The sequence below is a fragment of the Artibeus jamaicensis genome, unplaced genomic scaffold (genome assembly GCF_021234435.1).
Source record: "Artibeus jamaicensis isolate MK-2021 breed Jamaican fruit bat unplaced genomic scaffold, CSHL_Jam_final contig_1015, whole genome shotgun sequence".
Lineage (NCBI taxonomy): Eukaryota > Metazoa > Chordata > Mammalia > Chiroptera > Phyllostomidae > Artibeus > Artibeus jamaicensis.
Window position 1 is genome coordinate 8,316,895 of NW_026521194.1, and position 17,942 is coordinate 8,334,836.

The window sequence follows — 17,942 nt, forward strand, 5'->3', positions numbered from 1 at the left end:
AGAAGGAAAGAGCCCTGAGACGTGGCAATAGGTTCTCCACCAATGTGGAGGAGATAGAGGGGGAAAGACTTCAAGTTTGGGCTTGAAATACATAACCGAGTCTACACCAGCCAGTGAGGCAGGATTAGTCCTTAGGTCTGGCTTGCACCTAATACTATTCAGTATAGCTATACTGATTATTGGGATCTTGAGATGCCTCGGTGCTAGTTGGTAAATAGTCCCTGACTGAGTCCTCCGCTGCTGTGGCTGCTCTCCCAGCCCCTCCCTGCACCCCCAGGCTCCCCCATGACCCAACAACTAAAGGGTTAAGGCCTGGCACAACGTGGGCTTCCAGAGCCCTGTTCTGATTCTAAGTCCCATTCTCATAGGTCATGACTATACCTTATCAATTGTTAAGTATTTTTTGAAAATTATCCCTGTTTGTCACCATTTTACAGATGAGGAAAATGAGGTTCTGGAATGTTTAACAATTTGCTTGAAATTGCTCAGCTACTAAATGCTAGAATCAGGACCTGAACTCAAGTCTTCTGGGATCAAACCTCACATATTTTCCCTTTTCTCTCCCTACTGTTGGTCTATGTACCTGTCTACTTTTTAGTGGGGACTGTGAATAGAGGGAGAAAGTTATCTGTGTGTGTGTGGGGGGGGGGTTGGCACAGTAGAGTCAGAAAACCCTGTAGGGGTCCCAGGCAGAATGCAACCCTTCTCTTTGAATTAGCCTGCCATATGGCAGTCTACCTTTAAATCCCTGCTAGTTTTGTGCCATGGCAGCTGTTTCAGGCTGGAGGTGCCATCAATCTCTTAATGCACCCCCCGTCCACCCTGCTGCTCCGGGGGAACATGACACTGTAACACAGAGAGGGCTCCCCGCCTGCTCCTTCATCCAGCTCCGCACCACCCAGTGGCTCTCTTGGCTGCAGCCGTCTCCCGCTCTCCATACCTCAGGCTGGGTTTGAAAAACTTGTTCCACTAATTTCAGAGGTCAGGAGCTTCTGTGAGAGGATGCCCCCTCCTCATCTCATTCCTATAAATTAGTTACACCTTGGACGCAGACCTGTTTCAGAACCAGCACTCCAAATGGAGTCAGAGTAGCAGAGGAAGGGAGGTGGGAACTGGACTGACTTGCCATCTGGACTACAGGTTACTCTGGCACCTCCTTCTGTCTTTCTCCACCCTGCAGCAGCAGGGCAGCCTCCTTCTTGGAGAAACAAGAGGAGGATGTAGAGAGGACAGAAACTTCTCACCTCTCCAGTGTGCAACAGAGAGGCCGGGAGGCAATAGGAAGGGAGGGTACATAGGATGAGTCGTTTATTTATAGGGACCTCCCATTTAGTGAGTCACCTTTGTGAGAGTGTGTGCGTCTGACTTTGTTGTCTACAAGATGTCAACTACTTTGCACATGCCTGATTACTTGGTTCCTACACCAGCCTTCCAGTAATTATCCCCACATAACAGGTGAGAACAATGAGGTTCAGAGAGGTCCTGCGACTTGTCCAAGGCCACACAGCCAGTAAGAGGCAGAGTCAAGATTAATTTCAGGTCTGCCTGATTTCCCAGCCACAGTCTTCTCTATTCCATGGTGGTAGGAGGTGGGGGTAGGGGGTGGTAAGTGATGTGGATGTGTGGAGGGAAAGCTTACACAAGATACTTCTGTGTGTGCTAAAGTGTGCTTTATCACTGAGTGTGCTTTATCTCTATTACCCCATGCCCAGTTTCCAACCACAAGAATTGGAGTCCATCTTCTCCCCATCCTCCTTCCTCCCTTTCTCCTGCATCCTGGTCCTCATCAAGTTCCTGCATCACCACTCGCCCTGTTCATAACCTTGAACCAAACAGCACCACTCCCCATTGTCTTTCTTGGGTCTATGAAGAATGTAGTCATTAGAACTCAGCACCCATATTCTCCCATGAGTTCTGGGCTTCTGAAAAGAGGGACTTCTGAAGCAAACCTGGTTTCCTCTCCCTTCCTTGGGCTCAGCTCCCTGCCACTCTCCTTTCCACATTCACCTCTTGGGGCAAAGTCCAATTCGGGCCTCCTTTTGAAATATCAGAATAACCTTTTCCAGGCCCTACAGGCACAACCTCCACACTAGAGCATAAGACTGCAGAGCCCCTGGTTGCAATCTTCAGTTCCCCACAGGCCAACTCTATGTGCTGGGAATGCTAATTATTTACTATCCTGTACTCACCACTGTAGAAGTATGTGACTCTCCGGTTTACTTCGTATCTGGTCCCAGAGACTCCCCTACTTTGCTCTCTCCCTCCCCTTTAATCTACCACCGACAGATTTCATGTAATCTCCTTACACCTCCACTTTTTATTCTAATGTATGAAATAAGCTGTAAAACTGCAGCTCTCCAGAGCATTTTCTCAGTCCATTGACGTTTTGCTTCCTGGAAGTTTGGCTCCAATAAAGTCACAGAAACTCTCCAGAGGTTTGGACTCTTCTTACGCCGACACTGTGAAGAAGTTCTCCCTGTCCCAAGTCCACAAGCCCCCAAGGTCGGGCAGCTCCCTGGAGAGGCACAAGGTCGTGCAACTTCTCGCATGAACTCTTCCTCCTCGTGTGGATTTGTCACTGGGATTCCTGAGGCCACCACCAAGCCTCGCCCCCAGAGTCACTGCTCTCTATTTCTTTTTGACCCAAAAATGGAGAAACGGGTCACATCGGTCCACCTGAATCAGGCGACCATTTCAAAAGAGCTGAGGGGAAAACAAAAGGGAAATCACTATAGAAACTACACACAGCATAAAAGTCACTATGTCTAAACGTCAGGCCTCAGCTTCGAGGAATAACATCAAAACCAGAGCAAAGCTCACTGAGTTCCACATTCCTCGATCCCAAGAAAACTCCAAACCTGACTGCGTTACGATAACTTAACAGGGCCCCTGGCCTGCCTCTTCCCTCCAATCCAGCCAGCGTCTGCCCCCGTGATCTCCAGGGCAACACAGGCCACTTTGTCATCAAAGTCTCTATTTTACTTTTCACAGGTAAACCCCATCTTTCCCAAAATGAGAATTTATTTTCTGGATTTACCCCTAGACTCGCTAAGTTTTCTCTCCTTAACATCCACCCCATCACTGTCCGCTGTAGTGAAATACTTTTATTCTCTGTAAATGAGCTTTGAGACTTTTGCCTTTACCCACCAAAGGGGTCTTCACCAAATGAGACCCTCCATCCAGATTAATAAGCAAAGGGCTTCCCCAAACCCACTGTATGTATAAAAAATGCCTTCTTTATGCATTAACCTTCAGCTCCCTTCAAAAGAGTTCGGTTTGTGCTGACCAGGAGATAAGGACACATTTTCTCCAACAACAAAAGGAAACCATTTGCAAAGCAATGTGCAGATAAGAAATACCAAGGGCTTTAAATTTTAACTAACAATTGCAATCACAGAATGAAGGTCCGCTTGAGATTCTGGCCCTCTCTCATCAACAGGTGTCGGGAAAGAACAGAAACGTTTCCCACTCAGGTGATAAGTCCAAGGAATAGCCTCCTATGAATTTGGTCAACTAAAGTCACGATTGCGGGGACGTCACAACTAAGGGGCTACACATACCACATGCTGCAACCGGTAGAAGCCCAGTAACTATTAGCAGGAAAAATGAGAACATTTTAAAAAGGTGGGGAGGGATTCAAGTTGGACGGCTTTACTTCCTTCTCTGAACCATGACCCATTCGGGCTGCCGTCGTTGCCCCGGGACACCAGGGGACGCCGCGTCCTGTGCGTCCGGTATCTATGGAAACGACAATATGGCGGTGGTGTGAGTTTTGAACGTTGATCCCAGGGACCCAGGCACCCAGGGACCAGGGAGCGGCGCCAGTGGCCAGGGAAGGTATCTGCCCCGGGAGACCACCTCCTCCGGGAAGTGGCCAGGGGGTCCCCTCCGTGTCCTTCAGAGAATCCCGTGGGACTGAGACTCGGGTGAGATCAATCAGACTGGGGAATCCCGAAGAGAAAGGAGGAACAGCTCTAAGGAAATCTTGTCCCTTCTTTTTACCTATTTCTTCCTCCCTCAACTCTACACGACGACCTGCCACTTTTCCCACTAGTAATGTCAGGCAGTTTCAGATTGGAAATTAGAAAATTTGGAAGCTGTAATATATTTTCAAGTCCTAGAGATTAGAAATGTGGGTTTAAAAACACCCCCTCCTTGCCCAGTGTGTTCACAATGATCGCACATGTGTCTTTTTGGAAGAGTAGTGCAGGCTAGTGTGGAGGTTACGGTTGTTAATTGTAGTAACGGAAGTTTAGCGATGGCTTTTTCAAATCCCTAATTTCATTTGGGCTTCACATCGACTTTGCAAGATAGCATAGCCCTCGCTTTGCAGGTGAGCAGACTGAGGCTCAGGGATTGGGAGAAACTTGCCCACCTTAACTGAATCCGAGCAGATGCTGGAACCCAGTTCCCTTTGCTCCATGACCAGGGTTCGCTCTCCTAAGCCCTAAGCCCTGGCCTGGGCCAGCTTTCTACCCCATCCTCTCTCCTTTCTTGCTTGCACACACAGGGATGTTTCACATGTTGCCTGGAGACTTTTTCAGAGCCCTGAGTCAGGGCTCTCTCTAGAACCCCTGAAGTCACAGGCAGTAAAGATCAGCTCAGAGCTACGAAGCTGTCCAGTAGCAGAGAAGTAATGGGACCCTCTTCTCCGTCTCCCCAGCTTGCATTACTTGGATTCCATTTGAACGTTCACTTCCTAACTGAGGGTAGGGCCCTTGCTTGCCTCTCTTGCCCAGGCTCCTTCCTCACATCTGTTGCCAGAGCCAGGAAGCAGGCCCTCCTCTGTGAAAATGAGACTGCTCCACCGGCCTCTCTTGTTCATGTCTGCCCTGTCTCTCCTCTGGCAGGAAGTCCTTCCTGGCTCAGCCAGAGTGCTCCCTGTAGACTCCTGTTCCGGGCACCCCGTGGCTCATCCAGGCAGCCCCAAGCCTCTTTACCAGGACGAGGGACAGCAGGAACTAAGCCATGACTTCTGGGTCATGCCTGAGTGCTAGCACGATGGCTGTCCCCACCGCAACGGGTAGCAGTGCGACCATGAGTGCCTACAACTGCAGCAGCGCCAGTGCCCGCGTGAGTGCACGTCCAGGGCTAGTGGGACAGGGCGCAGCAAGGCCAGGGCCGGGGAAGAGCGGCAGCGCAGGGTGGGGAGGAGTATGACAGGGCTTGACTCTCCTGTTTGAGCCCCAGCACTGGCTGGAGTGGTGGTAACAGTGAGTGACGGGGCCGGGGCACCCTCTAGAGGGAGGGGGGTAGAGTGGCCAGGAGTTCTCTTTGCCCTCAGAAGGCTCTTGTCACGACTCTTGGTTTGACCAACACATGGATGCCAATTACCATTTTGCAGCTCTTAGGGTTCTCTCCATGTGATGGTACAGGGGCGGGGTGGGGGGCGATTGTCCAAGGGTGTGCCTCTGGGGTATGGCTTTGTATTTGGTGCAGTGCATGTCTGTCTGTGGATTCTTGCGTCTCCTTAGAGGCGATGGTGGTCGCACTGGCCTCCTCATGGAGCGGGGGTCATCTCACCCCTCCCTCCGTGCCAGTCCAGGCCCGCTCGCCCTCAGGTTCACTCACTGCCCTGCCCTGCCCTGCCCTGTGCTGGCAGGAGATGGAGGGTGGAAGGAGGGGAGAAGCCAGGGTACTTCGCTTCTTCTCTGCTTCTCTGTCCCCAGTAGGAGTTGCATCTTCCTGTGACTCCAGTCCCCACCAGAGAGGCCTGTGGGCTCGGAGAACCCTGCCCCCTCCTCTAACGTAGGTGTGGTTGCAGCTTCTAGATGTTGCTAACTTCCGGGTTCCCGTATTTTTTGGACCATAAGATGCACCTAAGTTTTAGAGGAAAATAGGAAAACATTTTCTTGAAGCGAAGAATGTGGTAAAATATTTAATAACATAAGTAACATAATATTTCACCAATGTAAGTGTAAACAGAAGTCAACAGCAGCATTAAAAATCATTATTCCTCCCAAATTTCTCGCGGCTGGGGGTGTGTGTCTTATAGTTTGAAAAATCCAGTACTTCACCATCCCCTGGCTGTGCATTAAATTCCTTGTTTTAAACACCCAGAGTGGCTTCTGTTTTCCTGGTTGGACTTGACTGATGCACCAGCTGGTATTTGTAATAAATTACCCATGTCACCTTTTCTCCATGGGCAAAGTGGGGAAGAAAATGCTATCCTGGCCATCGGACACTCTGTAAATATTGACGCTGAGAGCGTAACCTCCAAGAGAGGAGGGATTTGCCAGTCTTGTTCACTATTGTAGTCCTGGCATCTCGCTCTGTGTCTGGCTCATAATAGGTAGTCAACAAATATTTGTTGAACAGATGAATATATTCTTATGCTATGTAACAATATAAAAGTAATCCTTGGTCAAAGAAAAAATAAAATAGCAATGGGTTGAGCCTTCATACCAATGACCGCAGCAGGAAAAGACACCTGGTTCTTCCTCCTTCCACCTCACATCCCTGGGGGTTTTCCATTCCCTTCCCTCCTCACTGCAGGTAAATTGACTCCTTCCCTTGCTCCCTCAGCCACATGAAGGAGGAGAGGGAATGGTAGAGTATTCTCGTGGTCTGGAAAAGTGCCTGGGGTAGACCGCTCCAGCTCGGAGAGGCTTCTGCAGGGAGGGGTAGGATGGGGAGGAAGAGCAGAAGGCAGCATCTGCGAGGAGCGGTATCTAAGGGGGCACTGAGACACAGACTAGGCCAGGGAAGACTGCTACGTGTGCCAGACTGAACGGCCAGACGGGGTGGCCCAGGGAAGGCTTTAGGGGCAGGGTCGCCAGGAATCTAGTTGAAAAACCATTTCAGGGGCCTCGGAGGAGGCAATATCTGGTTCCAGGGCCTGCCCGCTCCTCACCTTCTCTCACCAGACCATCCCCCAGGGCCAAGGTGTAATGCATCACTCTTGGGGGGTGGAGAGAGCTTTGCCTGTACTCTGGGTCTTTGAATCCTACCCCAGTCATCCCTCCTTCTTTCTCTCTGCCAACTGAACAGCCAACCAGCTCCATGGACCCTCAGATGTGCTCCTCAAAGAAGCAGGACAGAGTGAAGAAGAGGGTCATCTGGGGCATTGAGGTGGCTGAGGAGCTGCTGTGGAAAGGCTGGGAGCTGGGGAAGGAGGTCACCAAGAACCTGGCTCTGAAAAATCTGTCCTTCAAAATCCAGAAGATGAAGTACAGGTATGAGTGTGAGGGCTCAGAGATCCAGCCCTAAACGCTCAAGCAGACACTGAAAAAGACTTTTAAAATGTCATAAATTCAGAAGAGTGTATAGAACATGTACAGTTTGAAGAATTACCAAAAGTGGAACCCATGTGACCAGATTAAATAATGGAATAACAGTGTCCAAACCTCACCTTCTCCTGTTACATGTCTCTCCCCTATTGAAACACCTTCCCTACCCATAAAGGTACCCATTATCCTGCTTTTCATGATAATGATTTCCTGCTTTTCTCAAATGGATTAACCACCTATGTTTGCATCCCTAAGTGATACAGTTTAATTTTACCTTTTTATGAACTTGATACAAATGGAATGACATGGTATACTTTTAAAAAAGATTTTATTTATTTATATATTTGTAGAAAGGGGAAGAGAGGGAGAGAAACATCAATGCGTGGTTGCCTCTCCAGGGCCCCCTACTGGAGACCTGAGCAGCAACCCAGGCACGTACCCTGACTGGGAATCGAACCAGCAACCCTTTGGTTTGCAGGCTGGCACTCAGTCCATTGAGCCACACCAGCCATTGCTAACATGGTATACTTTTTTAACACTTTTATTTTGCTCAGTTATATTGGTAAGACTCATCCATGTGCAGCTATAATTCATTTTCAGTACAGCATAATATTCCAACGCATGCTTGTACAGTATTACAGTGTTTTCATCCATTCTTCTGTTGAGGGACATTTGGATTTCTGGTTGAGACTGTTATCATCATTCATGTATACAACTCTGGTTGCACAAGTACAGAGTTTCTCTAGGGTAGGTACATAAGAATTGCTGTGACTTAGAACATGTACATTTGCTTTTTGTACACAAAGCCAAAGTATTTTCCAAAGTACTTGTATCCTTTGTATTCCCACCAGCCACCTATGAAGTTCTCATTCCTATACATTTTTATCAACAATTGCTACTGTCAGGAAAACATTTTTTTTTTGCCAATAATGATAATTTGTTGCAGTTTTAAACATGCATTTCCCTGATTCCTAATACAGTTGAGTGTCTTTTCATATGTTATTGACTATTCCATTGGTGAAATTCCCAGTTAAGTCTGTGCCCCTTTTCCTGGTAGATCATTTTTTTTTAAAGAGTAGTTTCCATCATGGGTAATAACCCTTTGTCATTTACATATTGTGAATATCTTCTCCCACCTTGTGACTGGTCCTTTCCTCTCTTTGTCATGTCTTTTGAGGAATAGAAGTTCTTAATTTCAAACAAATCAGATGTATCAATCTTTTTCTTCTGAGGTTGATGCTCTGGATGCTTTTTTGCATTTTCTTTAAGAAACCCTTCTGTGCACTGCGTAGGTCAGGAAGGGGTTCCCTGTGGTCACCCTCTAAGGGCCTTCTGGGTTGTCCTTTTAGGGTCATCTTCTATCTTCGTGGGATTGGTTTCTCTAATGGTTTGAAGTCAGGATCCATCTGTTGAAAGGTTCAAACATTCCCTCCCAACCCCCCTCCCCACTGATGCATGTCAAGTGTCCACACATGAAGAATTGGTCCATTTCTGAGCTGTTTCGTTCCCTTGGTCTGCTTGTCTCTCCCTGGGCCAGTACCATCCTGAGTTGATTGTGTCTTGGTATCTGGTAGTGCTGGCCTGTAGCTTTACTCTCATTCAAGGTGGTCTTGGCTGTTTGTGGGTTTTTGAACTTTCACAGACATTTTCAAATCAGCTTATCATAGCTACACAGACAAAACTTTTTGAGATTCTGATTGGGACTTAATGGGACCCATAGGTCAGTTCTGGGAGAAGTAGCATTACACATGGAGCCTTTCGATCGTGAGCGTGGTGTGTCTTTACGTTCGTTTAGGTCTTCTTTCATGTCTTTCAAAAAAGCATGACCTTTTCTCCGTGGGCATCTCACAGATCTTTAGCTTTATTCCCGTGTCTTTCGTAGTGTCGATGACATTGTCTATGACGCCTTTGGAAGTTGTTTCATTTTCTGCTCATTCCCACTACTTCAGAAAGTCATTTTAAAAAATAGGGGCGTTTCGTGCATAACCTTGTTGTGTCTAGTGACTTTGGTGTCCTCGTGTTAATTCTTTTTTTTTTAAATAAATTTATTTATTTTTTTTGAATTGTTTATGCTGTTACAGTTGTTCTATTCCCCCCTTCATTCCCCTCCACCCTGCCCCCCCAACCCCACCATTACCCCCCTTTAGCTTATGTCCATGTGTCTCAAGTCCTTTAGGTTCTATATTTCCCATACTATTCTTGCCCCCCCCCATCTATTTTCTATCTACTGTCTATGCTACTTGTTTTCTGTACCTTCTCTCCCCGTCTCCTCCTCCCACTCCCCTGTTGCTAACCCTCCTTGAGATCTCCATTTCTATGTTTCCACTCCTGATCTAGCTGTCCTTTTAGTTTGCTTTCATTTTAGGTGTGGTTGTTAATAACTGTGAGCTTGTTGTCCTTTCACTGTTCATGTTTCTTTAACTTCTTTTTCTTAGATAAGTCCCTTTAACATTTCATATAATAAGGGCTTGGTGATGATGAACTCCTTGAATTTGGTCTTATCTGAGAAGCACCTTATCTGTCCTTCCGTTCTAAATGAAAGTTTTGCTGGGTAGAGCAATCTTGGTTGTAGGTCTTTAGATTTCATGACTTGGAATATTTCTTTCCAGCCCCTTCTTGCCTGTAAGGTCTCTTTTGAGAAATCTGCTGACAGCCTGATGGGTACTCCTTTGTAGGTGATTGTCCCCTTAGCTCTTGCTGCTTCCAGGATTCTCTCCTTTGTTTTAATTTTGGCTAATGTAATTATGATATGCCTTGGTGTGTTTCTTCTTGAGTCCAACTTTTTTGGTACTCTCTGGGCTTCTTGGATTTCTTGGAAGTCTGTTTCCTTTGCCAGATTGGGGAAATTTTCTTTTATTATTTGTTCAAATAGTTTTTCTACTGGTGGTTGTGTCTTTCCCCCTTCTGGTACCCCTATAATTCGGATATTGGAGCGTTTATAGATGTCCTGGAGGTTCCTAAGCTTCTCCTCATTTTTCTGAATTCTTATATCTTCATTCCTTTCTGATTGATCATTTTTTTCTTCCTTCTGGTTCACTCCATTGATTTGAGTCCCAGTTTTTTTTCATCTCTATGGGTTTCCTGTGGAATTCCATTCATTTCCCTTAATTTAGCCTTCATATGTTTCTCTAATTTGTGGCTATAGTCCACCAGATCTGTGAGGAAGCTGATGACCAGTGTTTTAAACTGTGCATCTGAGAGATTTGCTATTTCTTCGTCACTTAGATTTATCTCCGGGGCTTTGAGGTCCCCCTGCGACATTTTTGGTCTGTTCTGGCCCTTTAAGTGAGAGAAGCGGGGCCTTGGAGTCCCAGGTCGCTGGGTTGTGACGCTGTATGTGGGGGCGTGGTCAGAGCGGGGAAAAATGGCGCCGCCGCCGCCGGTCCCACCGCTCACTCCCTCACCCGCGCAACCGGGCAACCACAGTCAACTCGCTGCCTCCGCCTCCCCACTGACTCCTCCGTAGTCGCTCACCCGGTGGGCCGCTCGGTCGCTCACTAGGTCCAATCCTGGGTTTGGAACCCGTGCGACTGGATTCGCGCGTCTGGGTTCCGCACCCGGTTCGATCGAGCTCTCCTTTGTAACTCCTCACCCGATGCCGGTTTCGCCCCTTACCGGTCGGGCCGAAGAATTTGTTGTTAGCGGACTTCCGAAAAGTTCAGTTTTCCGTGTTCTGGTTGTGTTTTCTGATGCTAATATTTAGTTGTCCCTAAACTTGGTTGTGAGAGGAGGCAAGGCACATCCACCTAAACCTCCATCTTGGCGGAAGTCCGCCCTCGTGTTAATTCTAATAATTTATTTAATTCTTTTTTCCACGGACACATTCATATTTTATATGGAAACAACACTTCTTTCCTCCCTTTCCAGTCCTTATACATAGTCTGTCTTTGTTCCTCGCTGCATTCTCGGGCAGGGAAGCGTGGAACTAAAGTGGCTGGAGAAGGCGGCATGTTCATGACCCTCAAGTGAAAGATCCCGTGGTTTTATGTCCATTTGGATGTTTCCACAGTCTTTTCCCCTGCACTTGACGAGGTTAAGGAAGTTCCCTCCTATTCCTAGGTTGCTGAGGATTTTCCTTATAATTATATGTGGATTCATTTATTTATTTTAAATTTAGATAATTATTTGATTTTTGTCTATTAATTTGTTAATATGGTAGATTACATTGGTTTTCTATGTTAAACCAACTGTGTATCTCTAGAGTAAGCCCAGTGTGTTCAGGATTATGTATTCTGTACATTGCTAAGGTCTAATATTTGGTTGCTAACGTTTTGTTCATGGGTGATATTGGTCTGTAACTTTTCATTCTTCTCTTGCCTTGGTCAGGTTATGATAGGTTCATAGAATATGTCGGGGAGTGTTTTCTCGTCTTATGTTATCAGGAAGATAGGGCTGGAATTATTTTTTTACCAAATGCTGAGTATGACATGCTGTGAAGCCTAGTATTTTCTTAAAAATAAAGAAAAGATTTTATTTATTTTTAGAGAGAGGGGAAAGGAGGGAGAGAAACAAGGAGATGTGAGAGATGTAAGGATCAGTTGCCTCTCATGCGGCCCCTACTGGGGACCTGGCCTGCAGGGCCAGTATTTTCTTTATGGGAAGATTTTGACTACTTATACAACTTCTTTGATAATTTTAGTGAGGGTGGCCAAAAAATTCATCGTATAATTCTTGAGTCAGCTTTGTTAAGTTATGCTTGCCTACAAATGTGAACACATTCTAAACTTTAACAGTTGTTGGTGTAGAGTTGTTGCCAGTGTCATCTTGTTAATATTCTTACCCACTGCGGTATCTACAGCTGGGACCCCCTCCCCACCCTGGAACTCTATAGCTCTGTCAAGGCTTCTGTTTGGACAGGCATCCCCAGTACTGCTGTTCCCGCCTCGGTTTCCCCCAAGGATTTGGTTAAGTCAGGGCGGCCCTCCCATCCCTGTCCCCATGAGCACCATGAGCATCGGAGAGACAAGTGCCGCCCCCTTGCTCCTGTCTCTTTTTGGTTGGTTTCCCCCTTTATGGTCTCAAGGACTGGAGCCCACTCAGCTTTCCGGGGTCTTCCCTGTGCTCTCTGCCCCATCCAGTTTCTGAGCCCTGGTCCTGAAGTGCTCATCTTCTGGTTCTTTCCTGCAGGCCCCCCAAGACCAAGTTCTTCTTCACGGTCATCCCTCAGCCCATCCTCCTGAGCCCAGGCATAACCCTCACGCTCCCCATTGTCTTCCGGCCTCTGGAGGAGGTATGGCCACCGTGATGAGCAGAGGGCAGTGAGGGACACATGCACAGTGACCTTGGGACTGACAGAGCAACAAGGAGCCCCACCCCCCCACGCACACATCCCACCAACTGTAGCCAGGTCCAGTTTGGCGAGCCCCAGAGAGGCTCAGGCTCTGCACTCGTTAATGACAGACGGGGTTTGCAGTTGGATGTTAGCTGTGCCACTCACTGGTCATCAGAAAGTCCCGGGTTCCTTAGCTTCTTCCTGCTCCCAAAATGTTCCCCCTACATACCTTGTTCCCCACAGAAGAGAACCGCTGTCTCAGACCAAGGCAGTGGTAGAGCACAGATTACCAGCCCCCTCCTTGGGGACTGAGGTAGAGGGCCACAGCCAGGCCCTCCCCTCAGTGGTCAAGTTGGGGGAGTGGCCAAGGGCTGGGGTGGGAGGCGTGGTCCCTGAGTACCACCCAGGGACCATTGTTCAGGGACTGCCTCTGCCTCCTGCCCACCCCACACTGCAGAAGGAGTACATGGACCAGCTGTGGTTTGAGAAAGCGGAGGGAATGTTCTCTGTGGACCTGAGGGCCACCCTGCCTCGCCACAACCTGATCTGCCCGCCGTCCCTACAGTTGCCCATGTGCGCCGTGGGGGACATGGCTGAGGCCTGGTTCTGCCTGGACAACGTAGGGTGAGGGGAGTGGCTGGGGTACAGAGACGGGGAGAGCAAGAACTGCGATGGGGGTGCCTGGGAGAAGAGAGACCACGTGTCTGGCAGGGAAAGGGGAGGGGGAGTGGAGAGCACTGCCCAGCCCAGGCCCAGCGTCTCCACCTTCCTCAAGCAGGGCAGTGATCAGCAGGAGCCCAGCGGCTCTGACTTTCTCCACCCTTCAGGGACCTGCCCACCTTCTTCACCTGGGAGTTCTCCGGCCCATTCCAGATGCTGCCCACCACAGGGCTGCTGGAGCCAGGTCAGGTTTGCAGGATCAAGGTGACCTTCCAGCCCCTTATGGCTGTCATCTACGAAGTCCAGGCCACGTGCTGGTACGGGGAGGGCAGCAAGCAGAAGAGCAGCATCCAGCTGCAGGCTACAGGTGAGGCTCAGCTCTCACCTGTCCCCGAGCCCACCTGCTGCACCTTCCTGGCTCTTAAAGGCTCAGTGTGCCCCCTACCCCACCTTCTGCCCTGGCCTTACTCCCGTGGGACTCCCGCCAGCTTCCTGCCTCCCCTTCCAGCCCTGCAGCTTTGCCTTTCATTTGCTTCCCTTGTTGTCTCAGGCCAGTGTTTCCCTGGGGACACCTACCATCTTCGAGGGGCTGTTCAGCTGGGGCTACAGAGGCCCTGGTGGGGTTTTTCCCCAAGAGCCCCCACCCTGCCCTCTCCACCACAGGCAAATGTGCCCAGCTGCTGGTGAGCATAAAGCATAAGCGACCGGAGGACCAGGATGTCGAGGGCTTCCAGAAGGTGCTGCACTTTGGCACTGTGGCTGTGGGCTGCATCGCGGAGAGGCAGATCAGACTGTACAACCCATTGGTGGTATGCAGCCTGCGCTTGTGGAGGTGGGGGGGGCAGGACTCGGGACCACGCCACTGGGTGCTCCTGAATCCCACCCCAGCACAGAAGGCCCCCCTTTCTCACCACACCTCTGGCACCAAACCTCACATAACTCAAGTCTGTCGCTCAGACACATATGTGTCAACCGTGTCCCCCTCTCCTCTCAGTAGGGGCAGTGGGGGAGGGGGTCTGGGCTAGGGTATTTCCCGTTCTCCGGACCAGTCCCAAGAGCAGCCCCAGGGCAGTCCAATCCCCAGAACCACAGCGAGCCTTTCTGGTCCCTTTGGTGGGGGGAAGGTTCCCCTCTGAGTGTCCCCACGGCCCCAGTACAGGGCCCACGGCTCAGCCTCTTCCTTTGCTCCCAGTGTGGGCAGCATTGCCCATGGTCCATGCTGACAAGTGAGGCACAGGCTAGACTCCAGCTACCTTCAGCTCCTTGGCTGGGCCCCATTGGTAGTGACAGACTGCCCCACCCTGTGACCTGACCCCTCCTGTCTGCACCTGGCCCCACAGGTGAGTGCCCCCTTCAGGATTGAAGTGGCCCCAGACATGCTGACCAAAGACCAGGCCTTCTCATGCCCCACGGCCTGTGGCATCGTGCCCCCAGGAGAGAAGAAGTGCGTGTCTGTGTTTTTCCATCCCAAGACCTTGGACGTCAGAACGATGGACTACTTGTCCGTTGTGCCCTCTGGCTGTGCCTCCCAAACCGTGCTCAAAGTCGTTGGTTTCTGTGGAGGTACTGACAGCCCCAGGCCGCTGCTCCTCCAGGGACAGGAAGGACCCTTGCTTAACTCTGGGAAATGCTCCCAGCCCTTCAGCCTCGGTGTCTGCTGCCCCCTGGTGGGCTCAGTGAGCACGCTGGAGATCCTGTGCTTGCCCCCTGGTGACCTGGAGGTCTGCTCAGGCTACTTAATGGGGCACCCACCCTTCCGAGCCCTGCCTTCTGTCCCCAGGAAGCACCCTCTTCCATCAGTCGGGCCCCTTCTGAGACGCCTTTGGGGAGGCTGACACTCCAGCCCCGCCCAGGTGGCAGGACCTGCTCACAGGGACCGTCTCCCATGCCCAGGTCCTGAAGTGTCCCTGCAGCACTACTGTGTCAGTTTCGGCTGGGTCCACCTTGGAGAGCGCTCAGAGCAGTCCCTGTGGATTGAGAACAAATCAGACTGCGTGGCCCACTTCCAGTTTGCCATCGACTGCCAGGAGAGCGCCTTCAGCATCAGACCTACCTTCGGGACGCTGGTGGGCAGGGCCCGCCTGACCCTGCTCTGTGCCTTCCAGCCCACTCACCCCACCATCTACTTCCGGCGGGTGGCCTGTCTCATCCACCACCAGGTGAGCCATGGGGGCGGGGGGCGAAGGAGGGGCTTCCCTGGGAGTGGAGGGGCCAGACTGAGGCCCAGTGATAAAGACCATGCTTGGTGCTCACCTCTGTGTCCTGGAACTTCTGGGGCTGTCTGCCTGGATCACCTCCTCCAGGACGCCATCCTGGTGTTCGGAGCCACAGCACGGCCAGAGGAACATGAAGTTTACTCTGAGCCAGGTGAGGGTGCCACTTTGCCCCGCTGCTCCAGGCCAGGGACTTTGCTGCTGTGGCTGGAGAGAGAGGTGACTGGGCCTCGCTGTGCCCAGCATGTGCAAAGCTGAGGGCCGTGACGTGAGCAACTGAACCCAGCCCCTGGGCAAGCCCGCCCAGACTGTGCCCTGACCACCTGGTGTCCGGCCAAGGTGATGAGTGGGGGCTGAACTCTGGCCTCACTCACGTGGACAAATGTCGCAGGACCCACTGTTCGTGGACCTGATCGGGACCTGCCACTCGGACAGCACCAAGCCGGCCATCCTGAGGCCTCAGCACCTCGCTTGGTACCGCACACACCTGGTGCGGGGCCTGACGCTCTACCCACCTGATATCCTGGGCCTCATGCTGAGCGAGAAGAAGCTGGAGCAGGATAAGAATGGGGCCCTCATGATTCCCACGGAGGTTCGAGGCCCCCCCACTGGGCCCCGGGGGGTGACCTGTGTGGGGGGCTCTTGTGGCTTTTTCCGGAAAGAAACATGCAGATGAGGGACATGCAGGAGGAACGGCAGCTGGGCCCCCACCCACCCGTCTGTCCCCACCAGGACCTGGAGGACATGCCAGCCCTGCAGTACCCTTCCATCCCCCCCATGACTGAGTACTTCTTCGATGGCACCAGAGACTTGGCCATCTTCCCCCCGCCCGTCAGCATGGAGCCTTTCGAGGTGGATTTTGGGGCCTGCCCCGGACCTGAGGATCCCAGCCCTGTCCCACTGTGCCTGATGAACCACACCAAGGGCAAGATCACTGTGGTGTGGACGCGCAGGTCTGACTGCCCCTTTTGGGTGACCCCAGAAACCTGCGATGTGCCCCCGCTCAAGTCCACAGCCATGCGCCTGCACTTCAAGCCACCCCACCCAAATCACCTCTACACGGTAGAGCTCGAAGCCTTCGCCCTCTATAAGGTGTGTGCAGGCGGGCCGGCCAGGGAAGGTGGGCTCTCTGTCCCAGAGCCAGAATGGTAGGGCGGAGTGGGAGGGGTGACAGAAGGGTGCTGGAGGACCCGGCCTCTCTGTGCTGGGCTCTTCTCCTGGTCTTCTTGGCCCGACAGTGGCCTTACTGGTTTGTCTTCTCCCAGGCTCAGGGCCTGCCTTGGCTGAGTGGCTTCTTGGCCAGTGTGATTATGTGTCTCATTCATGTGTGGCCTCATACCCCCTCCAGAGGGAGAACTCAGCTGGGGTCAAGGCCTTGGGGAAAGTTTGGTATACAAGGAGTAGCTCTCTGGGCTCCTGGCATCTCTCCCTCTCCTCGAAGTGGGCATCACCCAGGTAATTGGGTGTGTGTGAGGAGGAGCTTCCAGCACAGCTTCCCTTGGCCAGGAACCTGGGAGCACAGGCTGACTGCAGCCCAGCCTGAGCCCCAAACCCACGTCACTCCATCCTCCTCTCCGGGTGGTCCTGCCCTTTTCCTCCCTTCTCAGCTCTGCCCACCCTGCTGTTCTCTCCCAGAGGCCTGGGTGCCAGAAGAGTTGAGCAGTATGGTCGAGATCAGAGTCCCTTACCAGCCATGTGACCTTGGGCAAGTCCCTTACTGTCTCTGAGCCCTGGACTTTTCATCTATAAACTTGGGGTCATACCCAAATGTTCTAGAAGGCTTTCCAGAGCCGAGCCTTTGCCTGCCTCCGTTCTAACACCTCAGCAGGGAGACGCGGAGGTCTGTAGGAATAAGGCCGCGGGTGCCTGTGTGGGCCGGGGCTGAGCCCCTCCAGTTGTCGGGTCGAATGCTTAGCTCTGCACGGTCCCATATAGCAGCCGCCAGGCACAGGTGGCCACCGAGCGCTGGAGACGCGTCCAGTCCGAATTGAGATGTGCTGTTTAGGGTAGGAGGCACTCTGGATTTCGAAGACTTAGCACAGAAAGAATGCAGATTATCTCGCAGATCACTTATATATCAATTATATACGGAAATAAGATTTTAGACTTATGGGGTTAAATAAAATGTATAATGGAAATTATTTCATTTGTTTCACTTTCTTAGTGTCTTATTGCAGGGGTGTCAAACTCAGTTTCACTGGGGGCCACATCAGCCTCGTGGTTGCCTTCAAAGAGCCGAATGTAATGTTAGGACTGTAACTACTCCTTAACAGTTGAGCGAGAGCTCAGCACTGCTGCCAGGTAGAAAAAAGGTGCCGGGCCGGATAAAACACGGTGGAAGGCTGGTTTCGGGCTGCAGGCCGCGTGTTTGCCACCTGTGCTCTGTTAGAAGCTTTCAAGTGTTGTCTGCGGCTCTCGTCATCCTCCTGTCGGCCCAGCCAGCGTGTCTTGAGGCACAGTCCTGCAGGCTGTGCTGGGGCTGCGTGAGGGTTAGAGATGGGGGCTGAGAGCCCAGTGTGGGGGGCCTGGCACGCAGCAGGGGCGAGGGGCTGTCCTGACGTCTTCTCT

At 51.1% G+C, this 17,942-nt stretch overlaps 1 protein-coding gene across 1 annotated transcript in view; it reads left to right on the forward strand.

Moving 5' to 3' along the window:
* The first annotated feature begins 3,756 nt into the window (after positions 1–3,756).
* Positions 3,757–17,942, forward strand: part of CFAP65 (cilia and flagella associated protein 65) — a 34,675-nt gene continuing 20,489 nt past the window's right edge. Inside the window, exons 1-11 of the mRNA XM_053662072.1 lie at positions 3,757–3,837; positions 4,851–5,073; positions 6,991–7,175; positions 12,357–12,459; positions 12,959–13,125; positions 13,329–13,528; positions 13,825–13,970; positions 14,502–14,724; positions 15,055–15,320; positions 15,766–15,966; positions 16,107–16,466. Coding sequence (XP_053518047.1) covers positions 4,969–5,073; positions 6,991–7,175; positions 12,357–12,459; positions 12,959–13,125; positions 13,329–13,528; positions 13,825–13,970; positions 14,502–14,724; positions 15,055–15,320; positions 15,766–15,966; positions 16,107–16,466 — 1,956 coding nt within the window. The 5' untranslated portion in view covers positions 3,757–3,837; positions 4,851–4,968. The remainder of the gene's footprint in view (positions 3,838–4,850; positions 5,074–6,990; positions 7,176–12,356; positions 12,460–12,958; positions 13,126–13,328; positions 13,529–13,824; positions 13,971–14,501; positions 14,725–15,054; positions 15,321–15,765; positions 15,967–16,106; positions 16,467–17,942) is intronic.